Raw genomic sequence first — 19374 nt, forward strand, 5'->3', positions numbered from 1 at the left:
CCCATTCTCTCTATCCTCTTCAATGTTTTTGATATTAGGGACAACACTCAAAATTCACCCATTTCCAATGTGTATGTCAGCAACTATGTCTTTTTGACCTCCATATTTAACAAGGCAACAGTAGGAGCGAAATGACAGTGTGGCCAGGGTGGTGTGGGATAGAAACGGCTGGAAATCAAATTAGGTAAGGACCAGAAAGTTTGATTTGAATCCAAATGGATGAATTCAATGCTGTAAATGTTCAGTAAAGAAAATACCTCATCAGTCATCATTTGAAGTCAGTTAAATTGCTATATTTTAATCTCTGCATTTAGGCATAATATATTACCAGTACTGTATTATACTGTAAAGTATCAACTACATTGATACTATATCCTTCTTCAGTACAAGCCTGAATGAAGTGAATGTGGTGAGGATGTTTCCACTAGTGGGAGAGTCTAGGACCAGAGGGCACAGCCTCAGAATTATAGGACGTACCTTTAGAAAGGAGATAAGGAGGGATTTCTTTAGCCAGAGTGTAGTGAATCTGTGGAATTCATTGCCACAGATGGCCATGGGGGCCAATTCATTGGGTATTTTCTAAGCGCTGATTGGCATGTATTTGATTCGTAAGAGTGTCAAAGGATATGGGGAGAAAACAGGAAACTGGGGTTGAAAGATGGATCAGCCATGATTGAATGGCGCAGTAGACTCGATGGGCTGAATGGCCTAATGCTGCACTTATGACTTATGAACCTATGTGTATTAAATCCAAAGCTAAAACTTGGGTAGTACTAAATCTGAGTTATTATCAAATACAAAGTTTAATTACAAAACTTAAGTTGGCTTATTTTTATACACAATGTTGCACTTTAAAACGTGTGAATGGAATGGATCAGAGGATTTCCCATTTAAATCCTATCTTCACTCAACATCTAGACAGTCATAATTTTAGCAGGAGCCTTCAGAAAGATTTAAGAATAGCACAGGGAAGCTTAAGGAAACTGGAACCATTTGTTGTAAATATAAATGTGCACAGTAAGAACATTTTGTCATATCAAGTTCAGAAGTATGTCACTCTTTGGGTTTTGAGTTTCAATCTACTGAGAGAGTACACTTGGAGAAGACCGATAGTTGGATTTGTGGGTGGCGGTGGAGGCAGATATGAGAGTGGCATTTAAGAGGTTTGTGTGCAGCATTGTGGATGGGCACATGGATATCCAAGGAGTGGAGGGATATGGATCATATGCAGGCAGATTAGTTTAACTTGGCATCATGTTCGGCATGGACATAGTGGACTGTATGGCCAGTTCCAGTGCTGTACCGTGCTCTGTCAACACGAGGAACTGCAGTTGCTGATTTACAAAAAAAAACACACATTTCTGGAGTAACTCAGTGGGTCAGGACTCCTCTGTGGAAGGAATGGATAAGTGATGTTTCATACTAGGATCCGTCTTCAGTCTGAAGAAGAGACCCGATTCGAAAGGTCACCTATACATGCTTTTCCTAGCACTGTGACATTCTGAGCATATTAATAGGAATTGCTATGAGGACATTGAGGAAAACACAAAGATTAAGGACAGGAATGCTGAGGAACCTACTGCCTCAATTTCCCCAGGATCACAAGGCCATTTAATACTGATGGCTTATTTTCCTTGCTATGCTTTTCCATCGCACACAACAATATATACTCTTCAAAAAAAGTACAGGAAAAATAATTACATAAAGCAGGACAGCAAAGATAGTGAGGAGGTGGTGAAGGTGTGGTAATTGATTGATTGAAATGTGCAGCATGGAAACAGGCCCTTCGGCCCAACAATTCCACACCACCATCGATCAAACCTTCACACTTTCTCATCCACTCCTGACACATTAGGAGCAATTTACAGAGACCACTTAGCCTACGAACGCACATGTCTTTGAGATTTGGGAGGAAACTGGACCATCTAGTGAAAACCCACGTTTTGGAGATCGTACAAACTTCACACGGATTGCACCTGGTCAGGAGTGAACCTTGGTTTCTGACGCTGTGAGCTGCCAGCTCTATCAGCTGTAACACTGTGCTACCTCTGTGCCATTCTGTGCTGTGAAGGCTAGCACAGTGGTGAAGCCGGGAGAGGTGCTAGCTCACAGCACCAGAAACCCGGGTTCGATCCTGACCTCGGGGGATGTCTGTTATGGAGTTTGCATGCTCTTCCTGAGACATGGTTTTCTTCTGGGTGCTCCGGTTTCCTCCCACATCTCAAACACGTACAGGTTTGAAGGTTAATTAGGCTCTGTAGATTGCCCCTAGTGTTTTGGAAATGGATGCGAAAGTGGGATAACATAGAACTAGTGTGGAATGGGTGACTGATGGTTGGCGTGGACTCGGTGGGCCAAAGGGCCTTTTTTCATGTTGTATCATTCAATCAATCAATCAATTGCTTCTAAGTTTGCTTATTGTCATTTGTGGCATTTCCCCTTCATCTGTCTCAGCCACTATCACCTTTGGCCAGTAATCAATACATTTTCAAGGTGCTAATTGAACCAATTACCAAAGCAACCAGGGCCTTCAAACTTTATTAATTAACTCACACACATTACTGTGTGTTGCAACTGTTGCCGATTTTCAGCATTACTATTTCCTTCTCGTGTGTCAGCATGCCTTCCCTTTTTTGGTTCTGCCCCTCCCACCAGAGGCATGTGCAAATAGCAGGCAAGAGCTTGATCCACTCCAATAATCACCTGAGAAAAATGAGGATATGTGTGTGCATGCATTTATCTTCAACTTCACATTCAGCATATGCATGTCATTGTCAAAGAGTCGGAGAGCAAGGGAACAGGCCTTTCGGCCCCACACGTCCATGCCGACCAAGATGCCACAAGTCACAATTGCCTCCATTTGGCCTACATCCCTCTAAACCTTACCTATCCATATACCTGTCGAAATGTCTTTTAAATTTTATAGTACCAGCATAACATACACTTAGCATGCTGTGTGACTCTCCAAAACACAGATCATTTGAATTGCTCTGCACACCCCAAGCAAACCAATTTCTGCTTTCTGCTGCCAAGCTTCGTTACTTGCTATTATTTTTTTCACGTCCCATTTTTTTGCAACTCTCTGATTTAATGAATGGTATTTTATTGTCATAATCACTTTGCATTGTAAATAGTATAGGACCATCAACAATATTATAAAAAGTATTCACTTGAGCAACAACCAACTCCATCTGAAATAGAATCCTAGTCTCCCTCCATTCATGTTTTCCCAGCCTTAATATTATTTTTCTGGTAAAATGTGTGTAACATGTTTCTGAGAGTTTCTGGTTTTATGGATCAGGAATTTCAGATGAAGTAGCAATGGAACTCCACAATTATCATTATATGGGATGGTTTACAGGCCTTTGCCTTGAAATGGCATCATTATTTTTTGATTTGTCCCACTATAATGAAAGTCAAGGATAACAATTATGGCTCTAATTTTTCTATGTGCTTCTACTAACCACATGTAAATTGCTGCTTATGTGATAACATCTTTGGTGGTTTCCACAATCAAGTCAGCTATTTCGGCTTTTATATCATATTTATTTTTATACAACACGGAAACAGGCCCTTTGGCCCACATTATCAATGCCAACCATTTTGGTGCATTGGGCTTGTCCCATTTGCCTGCATTTGACCCATAGCTCTCTGAACCCTTCTTATTTGTATACCTGTTCAGATGTCTTTTAAACATCATAATTATATCCACTTCCATTGGTCCATCTTGCAGCTCGTTCCAGATATGGACTACCATCTGAAAAAAAAGCTGCTCATGAGGTCCCTCTTAAATCTCTCCCCTCTCACCTCAAGTCTATGCTTCTAGTTTTAGAATCCTCTAACCTGGGAAAAGGCGTGATCCATGCCCCTCACGAATGTGTGCACCTCAGTAAAGTTACCACTCTGCCTCCTACACGACAAAGAAAGAAATCCCAGCCTATCCAACCCCTCTTCGTGTACCTCAAGCCCTGGTGAATCCCCTTTGCACTTTTTCCAACGTAAGGACTTCCTTCCTCCAGCATCGGACAACCAGAAATGCACAGTATTTCAAGTGCGGTTTCACCAAGGAGTTGTATACCTGTGTAATGTTATGCCAACCTATCAACTCAATACCTTTCCCAATGAAGGCAAGCTTGCCAAATAAAGTGCTTTCTTCACCACACTGATTCACCAACTTTGAGGATCCATGCACCATATTCATGCATTATGAACATACAGCAATGCAATGTGTACATTATTTTTTTTATCACATCTCAACATTTAAATCTGAATTGATAATAACATACAACAAATTCAAATGCTGGGTCCTCTCTGGTCACGTGCTCCTGGTCGGAGCCGCCCCTCCCTGGTCACGTGCTCCTGGTCCGCGCCGCCCCTCCCTGATCACGTGCTCCTTGTTGGAGCCGCCCCTCCTTGGTCACGTGCTCCTGGTTGGGGCCGCCCCTCCCTGATCACGTGCTCCTTGTCCGCACCGCCCCTCCCTGATCACGTGCTCCTTGTCCGCACCGCCCCTCTCTGGTCACGTGCTCCTTGTCCGCACCGTCCCTCCCTGGTCACGTGCTCCTGGTCGGATCCGCCCATCCTGGTCACGTGCTCCGTGTCAGCACCGCCCCTCCTTGGTCACGTGCTCCTTGTTGGAGCAGCCCCTCCTTGGTCACGTGCTCCTTGTCAGCACCGCCCCCTCCCTTGGTCACGTGGTCCAACTCCTCCCCTCCCCCCCCTTCTCTCCATTGCCTCTTCTCGCGAGACTGTGTGGAAGGCTGGTCCAAGATGGCGGAGGCCGAGGTCAGCCGGAAGATGGAACGGTGCGCGGCCGACACGGTGGTGAAGTTAGGTAACGTCTAACCGAGTGCAGGCGGTCTCACGGGACATACGTTTTGCATTGCGAGCTGGTTCGGTGGAGCGGCGTGTCATTCCAGTGTTCAGCCATCGAGGCGTGTGCCTGACCTGTAGGCCTTGCTCAAGTCAAGGTGCCCTCTCATTGATTCGGTTTACAGACTCTAGCGATCCGAAACATCATCTATTCTCTTTCTCCAGAGATGCTGCCTGCTTGTCCCGCTACGTTACTCCAGCATTCTCTTATCTATCTTCGGTATAAACCAGCATCTGCAGTTCCTTCCTACACATAGAGAGTATGTGTGTTTAGTTGTCATATGTACTGAACGGAACAATTATATGCCTATTTATGGCAGCTTGACAGACCTGCCAACACAATACATGTATATAATAAACAGTAAACAGATTCAATTAATTACTAACCCCAATACTATTTTTTATTTTAAATCACAACGTGCTTAGTGCATCCTAAGACAGTTCATTAATCATAGCTGGGCAGAGTATTATCCTAGAGTCACAGTGGGGAAACAGGCCCTTTTACCCAACTTGCCCACACCGACCAACATGTGCTATCTACACTAGTCTCACCTGCCTGCATTTGGCCTACATCCATCTAAACCTATCCTATCCATGTACCTGTCTAAATGTTTCTTAAATGTTGCAATAGTACCTGCATCAACTACCCCCTCCAGCACCTTGTTCCATGCACCCACCACCCTTTGTGTGAACAAGTTACGTGTCAGATTCTTATCAAACCTTCTCCCCCCCCATACCTTTAATTCATTTGTTCTTTGTATCTCTTTGTATTTCTAATTTCCCTCTCCCCGACTCTCAGTCTGAAGAAGAGTCTTGACCTGAAACTTCACCTGTACCTTTTGTCCAGAGATGATGCCAGATGCACTGAGTTACTCCAGCATTTTGTGTCTATCTTTGGTGTAAACCAGCATCTGCTGTTCCTTCCAAGACGTCCAATGCATGATGCTTTACATGTATTTTTATTCCCATATTTCCACTGTCCTACTTGTGCTGAGATGTTCTTCACTGAATGCCTGCACTCCTCTGGTTCATCCTCCGGTATATCAGGTAGTCGAAAGATCTGTGCGCCCAGCAGGTTTTGGAGATGATGATATGATTGATGTCTGCAACAATTGAATAGAAACATAGAAATTAGGTGCAGGAGTAGGCCATTCGGCCCTTCGAATTGAGAGTTTAAGAGTTGAATTGAATGCTCAATTGGAAGCAAGAGTTCTTGAGTATTATTTTAATCATGAATCTAAGTACAGATGCCTCTGATTTGTTTCCCCCCTGGATCTTGATGTACAGATTGGTAATTACGCTTGGCATCCTTGTGTGGCTGATCATGATGACTCACTTGTCACAAGCCTTATTTAATGTATCACAGATTTTATGATTTGGAAAGAAAAATAATGGTTCCTTGTTGTGCTTGATAACATATCAACTTGAATTATTCACATGTACTTTATCCTAACTTTCTAAAATATCTCCACACACACACACAGCCAATTATATATAAATAGTCATCACTTTTTTTAAGTGTTAATTCAATTTCCCACGCTTTCGTTTTAACCCATCCATAGCAAGGACAATCCCACTACAAACCCACTGACTCCCATGGCTATCTGGGCTACACTTCTTCCCACCCAGCTTCTTGTAAGGACTCTTATCCCCTACTCCCAAGTCCTCCGTCTACACCGCAACTGAATCCAGGATGAGGTGTTCCAAACCAGGGATTCGGAGATGTCCTCATTCTTTAGGGAACGGGGGTTCCCCTCTTTGACTACAGATGAAGCTCTCACCAGGGTCTCCGTAGCTGTACGGATTCCCCTCTTTGACTACAGATGAAGCTCTCACCAGGGTCTCCTGTAGCTCCGCTCTCACTCCACATCCCCCCCACTCGTAACAAGGCCAGAGTCCCCTTCGTCCTCACCTTCCACCCAACCAGCCGTCACATACAACATATAATCCTCTGACATTTCGCAACCTCCAACGAGATTCCACCAATGGCCACATCTTACCATTTTCTCCCCTTTCGGCTTTCCGCAGAGACCGTTCCCTCTGTAACTCCCTGGTCAATTTGTCCCTTCCCACCCAAACCACCCCCTATCCTGGTACTTTCCCTTGCAACTGCAGGAAATGCTACACTTGCCACTTTGCCTCCCCCCTCGACTCCATCCAAGGACCCAAGCAGTTTTTCCAGGTGCGGCAGAGGTTCACCTGCAACTCCTCCAACCTCATCTATTGCATCTGAAGTTCCAGGAGTCAACTGCTCTACATCGGTGAGACCAAGCGTAGGCTGGCGATCGCTTCGCACAACACTTCCGCTCAGTTAATAACCAACCTGATCTCCCGGTGCCTCAGCACTTCAACTCCCCCTCCCATTCCGAATCCAACCTTTCTGTCCTGGGTCTCCTCCATGGCCAGAGTGAGTCCCACTGCAAATTGGAGGAGCAGCACCTCATATTTTGCTTGGGTAGTTTACACCCCAGCGGTATGAACATTGACTTCTCCAATTTCAGGTAGTCCTTGCTTTCTTCCTCCTTCCCCTCCCGTTTTCCAGCTCTCCCACAACCTACTGTCTCCGCCTCTTCCTTTCTTTCCCTCCCCCACATCAGTCTGAAGAAGGGTCTCGACCCGGAATGTTGCCTATTCCTTCGCTCCATAGATGCTGCCTCACCCGGTGAGTTTCCCCAGCATTTTTGTCTACCATAGCAAGGACAAAGTTCCTTTTATCTTTTATCTTCCTTCCCACTGTCCTCCACATACATCCTCTGGTTTCCATCACATTGAATTAAATCCTCGCTCCTTTCAGCATTCCAAAGGGATTGTTTCAGACTTCCATTTCCACCAATACACATTCCTCTTCTCACAGCACCTTCCCATGCAACTGGAGGAGGTGCAACAACTGTACCTTCATCACTTCCCTTCGTATCATTCTTGGAACCCAAATGCTCCATCCAGATGAAGCTGCACCAGCTTGTACCATTTCCATTCTAGTGTACCACTAATGCTCATGAGGTGATTTCCCCTCAAGTGCAGATGAGGTGACTGCCTCGCAGAGCCCTTCAATTTAATATACAAGTGCTCTTCCACTGCCTGCCACTTTAATTCTCAAGATAGACATAGAGGGCTGAAGTAATTCAGCAGGTCCAGCAGCATCACTGGAGAAAAAAGCTGGGTGATGTTTCAAGTTGGAACCCTTTTTCAGACTGAAAGTGTTGCAGACTACTAGTCTTCGCCATATACGTTGCCTGACAAACTGAGTTACTCCAGTCCTTTGTGTCTACAGTATAACCAGCATCTGCAGTTCCTTCCAACACACTTTAATTCTCAAACCCACTCTGTCTTTGGCCTTGTAGACTGAACTCACAAAGTCCAAAGTAAGCTTGAGAAACTATATCTCATCTTCCAATTTGGGAAAGCTACAACCATAATGATTCAATGTTGAAATTGGCAATTTCAAATAACTGGCCTTTCCAATTTATATCAAAATTCTCCAGTTCTGGTCAATGTAAGGAACACTGGGGGAAGCATCTATGGGGAAAGGTGGCACGGGTGGCATATATATTTAAATATTTCAAGTCACTTACTCCTTCGTAGCTCGACATCAATCTGTACAATTCTGGCCATTTGCATGCAGAGCTTTGTACTTGCGGAACAAAGTGTGGAAAATTCCTTTGCTTGAAATAGGATTCATTTTGGAGATTTTAAAGTTCAGCTTCAAAGGGAAATTCTCTTTGGCACTCGGGCCTCTCAAACATCCTTTGTGATGCTTTCCTGTGATCTGAAGATGGATAAGCCAGGTTGCTTCTCTTGGAGTGAGGTTATTACTTTTAATTAAAGATTTGCTTGGGCTTAATTATAACACAAAGCCACAAATATGAACAATAAATCTTTTTCATTCGATCATGGTAAGGCTATTTAGAGTGGAACCATCCCTATAATCCGACAATAATTATTATCCCTTCTGAAGTTTGGGTATTTTGTGGGTTGACGAGATGTAATTATATTTTGCAATTGTTTTTCACATTTGATATCTTTTGGCTTATTTTTCTTGGAAAAACTGCTCTGCATGTATACTTGCTTGCTGATAATGATGAGAACACGGTAGGATGGTTGGAAGTTTTTGCTGAGTCTGCATGGCTCGAAATAAATAATTGGTTGCACACTTGCCTCCGAGTCAAAAGATCACGGGTTTAAGCAGATTGGCGGACTTGAGTTTGCAATTGAAATTAGCAACTTGATGTTGTGTTAGAATTATTCTCTAGATAGTAAAATGAAGACCCTACTTGTCCCTTTCTGTTCATTCTCTTGCTCTTTCCCAGGGGCAACGCCGTCAATCCAGGCATTCAATCACATTGTTCTTTGTGGACCTTACTAGCTCAGAGTAGTTTGTTTTCTTTTCCTGTTTTTTTCAGGTAATTATGTGAAGTGCAACTTGGTGTTAGTTAATGTAACCTTTTCGATGTTCTATGTATATTTCGGATAAACACAGCGGTAATTTCTACATGGTGAAACCAAAATGTATAAAAATATCCTTTAATAAAACCTGACAATGTGCACTTTAACCACATGTGATTTTTGTTTTCAAATTACAAATCTCAAATTGTGGAATACGGAGGCAAATAATCACATTATGGGTCTTTGTCCCAAACATTATGGAGGGCACTGTATGTTGCTTCTCATGTTTTTTTATTTTAGTGATTTTGATGTAATTCTCTGTGACACTGTTCCTTCCAGTTGTTCTGCACTCCACTCGTGGCCAGCCTTTCCTGATTTACTCAAAGTTGTTGCTTTCTGCCCAACCCTGGCTGGATTTTTCTTCTACATCTCAACATTCATGATTGATTCTTATTAAACATTGTTGAACTTTTTTGTTTCTCGTGTTATCAGTGTTTGCAGGTCTATTATGCTGCTGCATATGACTATCAAACATTCTTGACTTGATTTTTGCCACACCCCCCACCTCCATGCCACCCCTTTCCATTTTCTCTTCTGCCCCCCCAGCCAGCCCCCCCCCCCCCCCCCCCCCCCCCCCCCCCTCCCTCTGTCACTTAGTTACTTCCTGTTTCCATCTTTTTTTTACTGTATTTATTAATTCGCACCCCATCTTGCCTTCCCTTGCCATGTAAAACTGCTGTCTCACACTGCCATATCTCTTTCCCTCCTCTCACCAACCTGTGGCTTGATGCCTCTTTCTGCCATCCGTTCTCTCACTTACTCCATCAGTTCAGCTTTGTTTTCCCCAATTCCTTAATGCTTTCTGTCTGACACTGACCCTGCATCTGTCTTACATTAACTTTTTTTTATCTCTGTCTCTCCTGAGCTATCAAATATTTTTTGAGAACACACTTTCCATTTGTACTTGTATCTGCAAATGTTTGCATGCTCAGTGTTTATAGTTATAATTTGCTAGAGAAATGCAACATAACAAGGCCTAAGAAATGAACATAGGCATCTATGCAATTATTTTGTTGATTCAATTGAGACGTTTTTGATTTAAATGCAGAACATGCAGAACGTTAAGCAGTTAGTTAATTTTTGTAGAAAGCCTTTTTTGTATCCTCCCATTTGTTTTATTTTAAATAGTCATAACGTCTCCTTATTTTTTATATGAAGTTGGTTTCATTCAATTTTACTTAACCTTCCTTTGCTTTGGATTTTCAATGGGACAGTGATAAGTTGTCATAATTTATTTAAACTATTAGCAGTCAAAGTCTGAATCCATTTTCATTCATCATTTGTTTCTCAATCAAACTGCCTTCTTCGCCCAGGATTAATAGACCGATCTTTGTTTTGCAAGATACAAGGTCATACAAATATGATCAAAGTCTCTCCCACACGCTTCAAGAGTTCACTCTTCAATGAACTTCAAGTTTAATTCTATTCATGTTTTTGGATATTCTCGAGTTTGTTCAAAGCCTTCCACTTCTCTGTGCTCCACAGAAAAGTAATGACTTGGCACCTTTGAACATTTAGGTCCCATTTTGAAAGGACATGCCATTCTAAATTCATGGGAAATTGGTCAAGAGCTCAACCCTGTGGATTTTGTATGCAAATATTCCCATTTGGGAGACATCAAACGTAATGTTGTCAGTATGCTAAAGAGAACCAAAATCCAGTCATTTGTATTTTATTGCCAATTTAATCTTTATTGAGAAGCTGCCACAGTTAAATCTCAATTTTTGAGCAAGAACACAATAAATCCTTTTTGTAGGGCTGTGGTGTGATTAATTGTCTTGGTCCTGTGGACAGTATTTTAGGCAATGTGTTGGTCCATGATGGAAATTGAGTATGTTAAAGCCGGAACTTAAGGGACCTATAATTATACAGCTATTATTGAGAACACTCCCTGTGTGTTCTTTCTTGTGTACTAGATTTTTAATAGCGAGGCAAACTTTGAAACTGAACTTTAGTACTTCCCTGAGATAATTGTGCGTTCAGCTCAAGTCATTGATTTCACCATTGATAATGATTCAATATATACCCAAGGACAGTGAAATTCCTTTTTCATACAGTTCAGTGACAATCCTGCTACACATTGGGCACATTCATACCAAGTACCAGAGTGCGATAATGTGACTGAAAGGAAATCGGGATGCATATACGATCAGATAATATTTTGGGTAAATTATACCAACGTACCATAATATTTGCTGTCAAGAGTGTTTCATTGTCATATGTCTCGGATAGAGCAAAGAAATTCTTACCTGCGGCAGCATAACAAAATATGTAAACATAGTACACTATAAACAATATAATAAACAAGAAAAAAGTTCAGTGTGTGTGTATATATATATATATATAATATATATATATATATATATACACACATACATATACAGATATATACAGATCCTATACACACGCATACCTATTACAGTAATTACAGCAATGACTGCTCTTTACATGTGTCTTGTTGACTGTAACACTTTGGGATGTCTTAAGATGACGAAAAATATTAGCTCTATGCTCGACTGGTAAAGATTTTATGTGTACTATTTTTCACAGCATTTCCTGTCATGTTGCACTCTTTAAAGATTCCCCCTGAGCAGTCAAATGTTTTGTTTTGTAATCGGTGGTCAAATAATATCTTGTACTCGTTCTGGACAAACATTGAAGAATGGAGACTTTGGGCGCTGGGGGTTGTAGGGTCACAGATGGATGAAAATGTGTTACTCATTAGGGGACGTAATTTCAAAATGTGATAGCTTGCCTCATTAGTCACCTCGAATTAAGGTTAATGGTTCAAGCACCACTCGACAACAATATACATTTAGATCAAAACCATTCATTTTTAATTCGTAAATCTTGAAAGGACTAGCATCTAATCTCTGATTAATGGTGACAATTTCTCCATGCCTTCAATCTTGGTATCTGTGTTAAAAGCCAGTTTGGACCCACATATAATAGCATGGCAGCCACCACAACTCTCCCACCTGATTGGATAGTCTCAGACACTGTGCTTGGGGAATAAAATATTTGTGAAATCGGCAATTTGGAAATTATTGCTGAAATTTGATATGGCCCATCAGGATTGCTCTGAAACCAAGCAGTCTGGTTGTAATTCGGATAAGAAGAATCCATCCCAATGTGTTTACTTGTGATGTACTGAAGTAACAGTTGCGATTCCTCTTCCATTTGTCCACAAACCTGTACGTTTCTCATCCTTGACTGCCTTCAAGGTATCCATATACATTTTTTTGGTATCTTCAATTCTTTATTCCAGAGAGTGTTTTAATGTTTCTGTTCTTAATATTTAAACAAGCATTCTTAATGTTTAAACAAAACCCAGATTCATTTTTTTTAATCTTTGAAACTTTGAAGTGTAGTTTTATATGAGCCCACTCCCGAACATAAATGGTTTTGCAACTTAATATGATAACAGCATAACGTAGCTGACTGAAGCAATAACTGCATTCCTTGATTGCTTTTCTCCGGATTAAACAATTCCTTATCCAAATCTTACATTTGCAAAATGTGTAAACTCTTCATAACTTTTTAAATATTTGAAGTGAAAGTCAAGCTTCCATCAGAGTATACACATATTATAATGTATACGTACAACATAAAACAGACTCTTATGCCAAAGATATGTTCCAAAATACAGACTTGACCTCTTTATGAAGTCCCTTCTCATGGGCCCCAGCCCTAAGGTTAAGGGCAACAGAAAAATACCTTAATGCATCTCTGTCTGGGAGACAGGTGGTGTGCAGCAGAGATGAAGGTTAAAGGTCAAAATGTTTCCCCATTTTGTACATTCTTGTTGATGGTTAGCTTGTCCTCATTGAGTCTAATTCCTGTGCAGGGAATTTTAGGAAATTGTTCATTGTAGTTGGCTTTGAAGTTCAAAAGTGCTCGGAACAAAAATAGTTCTCAAATTTTCACTACTCCTTATGATCAAAACCTCTAGTGTAGAGATGAAGCAGGCTTGTTTTTTAGCTGCATGCAACCTTAGTTGGTGTTTTTAAACTTTATCAGCACGAATTATATAAATTTGCACCACAGAAGCTAGGCCAACCTGTGCAGAGTGACACATTGTGGTTAATCCTCCATTTTGCTTTTTCATCCTTGAGTACCTGTCCAACTTTATAATTTTTTTTATGTAATAATTTTGGTTGTTGTGCCTTCCTGCCATCACAACTGTTTGAAGAACAGAATGTTTTAGAACTGTGGCTGGCATGTTGCTTGGAGAGATCAAAAAACCTCTTTTAATCTGGATATATAACTTAGTTTGGATCAACAATTACCTTGAGACAAAGTTAAGAGTCCAATTGCCACGCGTGTCTGAACAGGATTTGCGTCAATTACTTGCAGAGTTTCAGAATTTCAATACTCTTGAGCTTTGTGGCGGAGGAATCTGCTCAAGGCAATGGATTGACAATCTGATTCAAAATTCTTGTCAGTGCATTACATTCTCCAACCCCTTTAGCTGATTTTATTTGAAAACGAATTCCTCCTCTCCGTCTCATCCTCCCTACTAATTTATTGTCAATTTTTTTGCCCTTCTGCACTAACTCTGTGCTGTATGTCGGTCTGAATTCAATCTGCAGTTTCTCCTCAGTTCATTCAAGTAAGCTTGGGTTAGAGTTTCTCACAGGAGATCTCACTGCTAGAACAATCACAGCTCATCTTTCATTGCTCACCGCTCTATTTCCTTTGGCTTTCACTCAGTAACTATTGAGTAAGAACGTCTGTCCCATCTGTTCCAAAGTATTGTCCAAGATAACCCTGCTTAGATAAAATCCGAGACCTCCTAGTTTTTACTATCACCCTGATATGTGCGTCAAGCCATTAAGGAACCCTCTATATAAAAAATACAAAAACTGTAAACTTTTCTTTGGGGGTATGCCTGGTCTTAAAAGTCTTTGACGTGGAGCTAATTAGCACCAAGTTGAAGTGTGTTCATTTATTGGTTTGGGTTAGTAGGTACTTGCCTTTCTTTACGCAATCAATCTGGAAAGCCTAATAGCGCCAGACAAACTAAAATTCACAGTTGTGCTGGCGGAAGTTGTTTCCCCTGTAGTAGTTCCTGCAATTTGTTGAACACCATGACCTGACTCCAAGTTGTAATTGTGTTAGTTGCCCCTAAGGAAGATTTTCTTCAAGATGAAAAGCTGAACCTTACTTAACACCAACACCACCACAATCACCGTCTACATCCCCTCCCCCATCCTCACCACCCCAAAACCCTGGTGATTTTTGAGGTTGGTGAGCGAAGAGGTCTGTGGAACAATATTAATTTTGATATTTTAGAAGCCAGAGAGCTTACGAAAGCTGACACAAATGGCACTTTGAGCTGTGACTGTACTGCACAGAAATATTAATTCCTACAATGCCATTGACTGTTTTTAATACAACTTGTTCTTGATAGTATCCCCTTGCCCCATAATAACTTTAAGGTTATCGATGGTTCAATTTCATGCATTTTTTTTAACTGATGTTTTCAATTATATTTTCAGGTGTTGGTCTTGGATTAGGAATTGTATTTTCTGTTTTTGCTTTCAAAAGTAAGTATTACTGTTTGATGTTCACATCTAAAACCGAGCTTTGAGCTTTCTATCAGAAAATCTTGGGTTGGTTGGATAATTTGTAGTGGTATTGTGGGGGATGCAGCATTAATGCCCAGGAAAAGCTCGTGTTCAGATCTGATTGGCATTGTCATTAACACCAGATTGCGATGTAATAACTATGTTACTCAGTGGTTAGGGCCTGTTAATTGAGCTACACAGATTTGCAACCAGCATCTCACCAGCGTTAGATTAATATGATTTTGTGCGATGAAGGGGAAAGTGTTCTCTAGGGGTATTTCTCTTCTCTACATTCCTCCACCTATCCCAGCCAGAGCAACCTGCGGGCAAGCATTGGCTAGTCTTGTTGACCTTATGGTTGAATGATGCACTGTCAGTCGCTGTCTATGTGCCCATGGGAAGAATGGGCACTTGAATGACGTGCACAGTGGCGTCCTGTGCTATGGAGTTGCACTGTAGCATATCTGTGCCTTTGGAAGAGTTTAGTTTATTGTTTATTGTCACATGTTCCGAGGTACAGTGAAAAGCTTTTGTTGCCTGCTAACCAGTCAGCAGAAAGATAACTCGTGATTACAATCGAGCCATTCGCCGCGTAAAAGTGTGGAGCGATTGTAATGTGTGATTGCAGATCCGCTTCAGTGACTAGCACGCATCTCCTAGGTTGGGAGCCATCTTGGAAGTATTGGAGAACGGAAAGGTCTTGTACATAAATCAGCTGAGCCTGTTGTGGATGTTCATTACGTACAGTACTTAATTGTTTGATAATAGATATTTTGTGATACCTTGTTTTTTCTCATGTTTAGGGCGTGCATGGCCTATTACCCTTGGTGCAGGGATGGGTTTAGGAATGGCATATGCAAATTGCCAGCATGATTTTCAGTCTCCATATCTCCTTCATGGAAAGTTTGTCAAAGTGAGTACAATGCTAATTCTTTACAATTATTTTTATTTAAGTATGGACATGAAATAAGTGCTCAACTTGGGTTAGGCCCTTGCAGTCGCATGTTAGAGATTTGAATTATTGTCAAAGGTCGTGTGATTTAAGGGTTAAATCCGAACCGTGAATTCACAATTGGCAGTGACGCCTCTCCTGACCTCCATTGGGTAAGTTTTGATCATGAGGTGCTGCATTTGCAGATTTTGGGGTTGAAGATATAAGGAGCGGCTGGATAGGCTGGGTCTCTTTTTCCCAGGAATGAGCGACATTGGGAGGAGACCTTAGAGGTGTATATGAATCATGAGGGGCAGAGTACATGAAAAGCCACAGTCCTTTCCCTCGGGTAAAGGTGTCTAAAAGCATAGGTTGAAGGAAGATTGAGGAAGATTTTGAAAGGGGGTTGAGTGGCAATTTTTTTCACACACAAGACGAGCAGCAGAAGTAGTAGAGGCCGGGTCAATGCTCCAGTTCTAATGAGTGGTGCCTGTTCCAAGCAAGTGCCAGGCTGTTACGGGCCTCTAGCCATCTCCTTTCTTGGATGCAACATCCCTCTCCTCTGTTGCCCGGAGGTGCCTCCAACCATGAAAGCACGGTCGGCCAGACCCCGGTACCCACTACTCTCCTACTGGCCTCACTCCTTGCTCATCATCATCGTCACTGGCTCCTTCTTCCTGGTCTCTGATCTTCGGGGGACATGCAGGGGCCATTTTGGCGGGCTCCCCCTTCCAGGCCAATGGCCCACCGGAGGAGCGGCTCGGCACGTTCCATCTGAAGCCCCGATCTGCTGGTCCGGCACTTGAATTTGGCCGCTTACGTTCCTGCTATTTGCTGTCCACATCACAACACTGTAGATATTTGATTTTTGTGTTGTCTTTTGTAACCGTGTCGTTTTGTTATTCTCTGAAATGTACCGAATACAATAATGGTAATCTTGGAACTTTTTATTCTTTCCACAGGATGAATCACCGTAATATTTTCCGACTCTACTAACTGTTGCCCGTGAATCAATTCTACCTGTGTCCGTGCAAGAGAGATTCTTATTGCTGCGCTATGTTTAATTTTATTTGTCAAACTTCTACAATAGAGTTGTTATTAATAAAGAGTTAACAACAGTTCATTGTCCCCAGCTTTTTTCCATCTGTGCATGTAAATGGGAGAGCAGTTGGGACTAAGGATTAACAGATGGGCTCATCGAAGAAACTGTCTAATATGATGGTCGCTGGTGGTGTCAGCAAGTGAGGTGACATTCTGAAAATAACTTATCACGGTCAAACAAGCAATTAAACTTAATATCAATTTATTTGAGTGTCTATTTAACTGTGTATTTTTGTCTCTTCTTGTGGCGCTGTTCTGGCTAAAATGGAAAGCTTGTTGCTTGTTAAACAGGAGCCGAGCAAAAGTGCACACTCCCACAGCTGGAGTTGTTAAAATAAAAAGACTAGCTCTTGTTTTCTTGTGAAGCATACTGCCTCTGCTCTCCACAACCGGCAACCCACCGCCGGAGGGCATTCTAAATCACTCCTGTGTTTATAGCCAGAATATAAGATGAGCTTCTAGTTTGGAATCTGTGCAATCTCTGGAATCTAGAACCACTAGGTAGCGAACAATGAATGGCAGTGTGATAATGTATTGCCGCTAAATGCTGTCCAGGCTGGTAATAAATCAGCACAATTAATGCTTTGCATGAAGAGCAAAATTACAAAGGTTCACTGCAGATTTACTACAGTGAAATTATATAGTCACCTCTGTAATAGGCAGCCTGCTATAAGTCAAATGTTAATGGTATATTTTCAAATAATTCTTGCTGAGTGTCCTGTCTACTTGCACGTGGATTCCCCAGTCTATAAATTATTAGTGTATTGATAGCTATGATTTGCTGTTTCACACTTGGGGGAATAAAATCAGATTAGCATATAAACTAATTACATTTTTCAAACATTGCGTCAGCCTCCAATTTACTCCTTAGCTTTTTTTGAGTGGCCGCTAAAAATCTTCATTGATTGAAGGCTCTGCTGCTGGAAAGGGAGGAAGGCAAAAGGCATTTTCTATGCCCACTCCCTGTCTTTCCAAGTACAGCTATGTCAATTGTACTCTGTGTGGAATTGTTGTCAACTTTACTGGGTATTTTCAAAATTAGAAATAGTGCCATTTCAAATCTTGTGCCCTTCCTGAAGATCTTGTGTTGTGCAATGTAAGAATCGCCTGCTACCTACTACTGTCCCGAGGTGTGTGTTTTTTTAAATATCCAGCTCTTTTTATTATCCAGTAATTTCATGAGCATTGCTGCTGTTCAGTATCACATCTCAATATAGCAGTAGCCTCTTAAACAAGATAGCTAGTCATATTTGCAAGTGCATCAAATAGGCAGGTCAATGTCACCGCAATCTGAAGTGAATGTGGTTGAAATTAATTGTAATACATTACTACGTCAGTAGTCGAATGAAACTAACTTGGAAATGCAGTTCTTGCTGCTGAAATCTCTTCAATTGTGTTATACGATGGCTCTGTGGACGGGATACTGAACTAGTCCGGGACCCTTGATCAAGGCTCTCGATCCGAAGCATCATCCATTCCTTTTCTCCAGAGATGCTGCCTGACCTGCTGTGTTTCTGTGGCTACTAATGATCAAGAAGCGAGTTTGGTTCCCTCTGTCAGCAGGAGAATGAAATTAATTTAAATAAACCTGGAAGTAAAAAGCTGCCATAACCTGAGAGTCTGAGCTATAGGGAGACGTTGAGCAGGTTGGGACCCTTTTCCTTGAAAAGCGCAGTAGGATGAGGGGTGATCTTATAGAGGTGTATAGCATCATGAGAGGAATAGATCAGGTAGACACTATTTATCTTGCCTCCTTTTTATGTCTAGCCTTTGCCTACTCATCTGCCAATCAACCCCCACCCCTACCTGTATCCACCTATCACTTGCATGAAATTGTCCTGCCTCTACCACTCTTCCAGCTTTCTCCCCTCTACTAAAGAAACAGAAAATAGGTGCAGGCGGAGGCCATTCGGCCCTTCGAGCCAGCACCGCCATTCATTGTGATCATGGCGGTGCTATAATCGGTTCCAAAGGGTAACATCGCCAATTCATGTTCCACCAGACATGCTGCCTGCCTGACCCGCTGAGTTAGTTACTCCAGCACTTTGTTTTCAGGAATAAGTTAAATATTCATGAATAGTAATGTTCTTAAACTTGCAGCGAGGTTTACTGCAGGAAGGTCCCAGATTCTGACCCTTGACTGAGTTGTTTAAGAAGGAACTGCATATGCTGGAAAATCGAAGGTAGACAAAAATGCTGGGGAAACGCAGCGGGTGAGGCAGCATCTATGTGGAGCGAAGGAAATAGGCGACGTTTCGAGTCGAGACCCTTCTTCAGACTTCTTCAGATGACTTAGTTTTCACTTCGGAACCCACAACTAACACATTTTTTTATACTTGGCTCCATTAGAACTTTATTTATCCCAGGGAAATTGATCAACTTAATCACGTATTGTCTTTCTACTGACTAGTTAGCAAACACTTTGTACACTTGACAATAAACGAAACAAACCCTAGT

At 41.8% G+C, this 19374-nt stretch overlaps 1 protein-coding gene across 1 annotated transcript; it reads left to right on the plus strand.

Annotated features, from left to right (window-relative positions):
* Window positions 1-4697: 4697 nt before the first annotated feature.
* On the plus strand, window positions 4698-17122 carry micos10 (mitochondrial contact site and cristae organizing system subunit 10). Its single transcript, XM_055659165.1, has 4 exons — window positions 4698-4834; window positions 14817-14864; window positions 15689-15798; window positions 16779-17122. The coding sequence occupies exons 1-4, from the start codon at window positions 4771-4773 to the stop codon at window positions 16791-16793; spliced, it is 237 nt and encodes a 78-aa protein (XP_055515140.1). The 5' UTR covers window positions 4698-4770; the 3' UTR covers window positions 16794-17122.
* Window positions 17123-19374: the final 2252 nt, after the last annotated feature.

The sequence above is a fragment of the Leucoraja erinacea genome, chromosome 30, assembly GCF_028641065.1.
Source record: "Leucoraja erinacea ecotype New England chromosome 30, Leri_hhj_1, whole genome shotgun sequence".
Classification (NCBI taxonomy): Eukaryota; Metazoa; Chordata; class Chondrichthyes; order Rajiformes; family Rajidae; genus Leucoraja; species Leucoraja erinaceus.

Excerpts from the sequence above, each read along its gene's own strand:
- micos10 (XM_055659165.1), top strand. The coding sequence starts at position 4,771 with ATGGCGGAGGCCGAGGTCAGCCGGAAGATGGAACGGTGCGCGGCCGAC. Across the intron at positions 4,835-14,816 it reads CGACACGGTGGTGAAGTTAG|GTGTTGGTCTTGGATTAGGA; the intron begins GTAACGTCTAAC and ends TTATATTTTCAG. Across the intron at positions 14,865-15,688 it reads TTCTGTTTTTGCTTTCAAAA|GGCGTGCATGGCCTATTACC; the intron begins GTAAGTATTACT and ends TCTCATGTTTAG.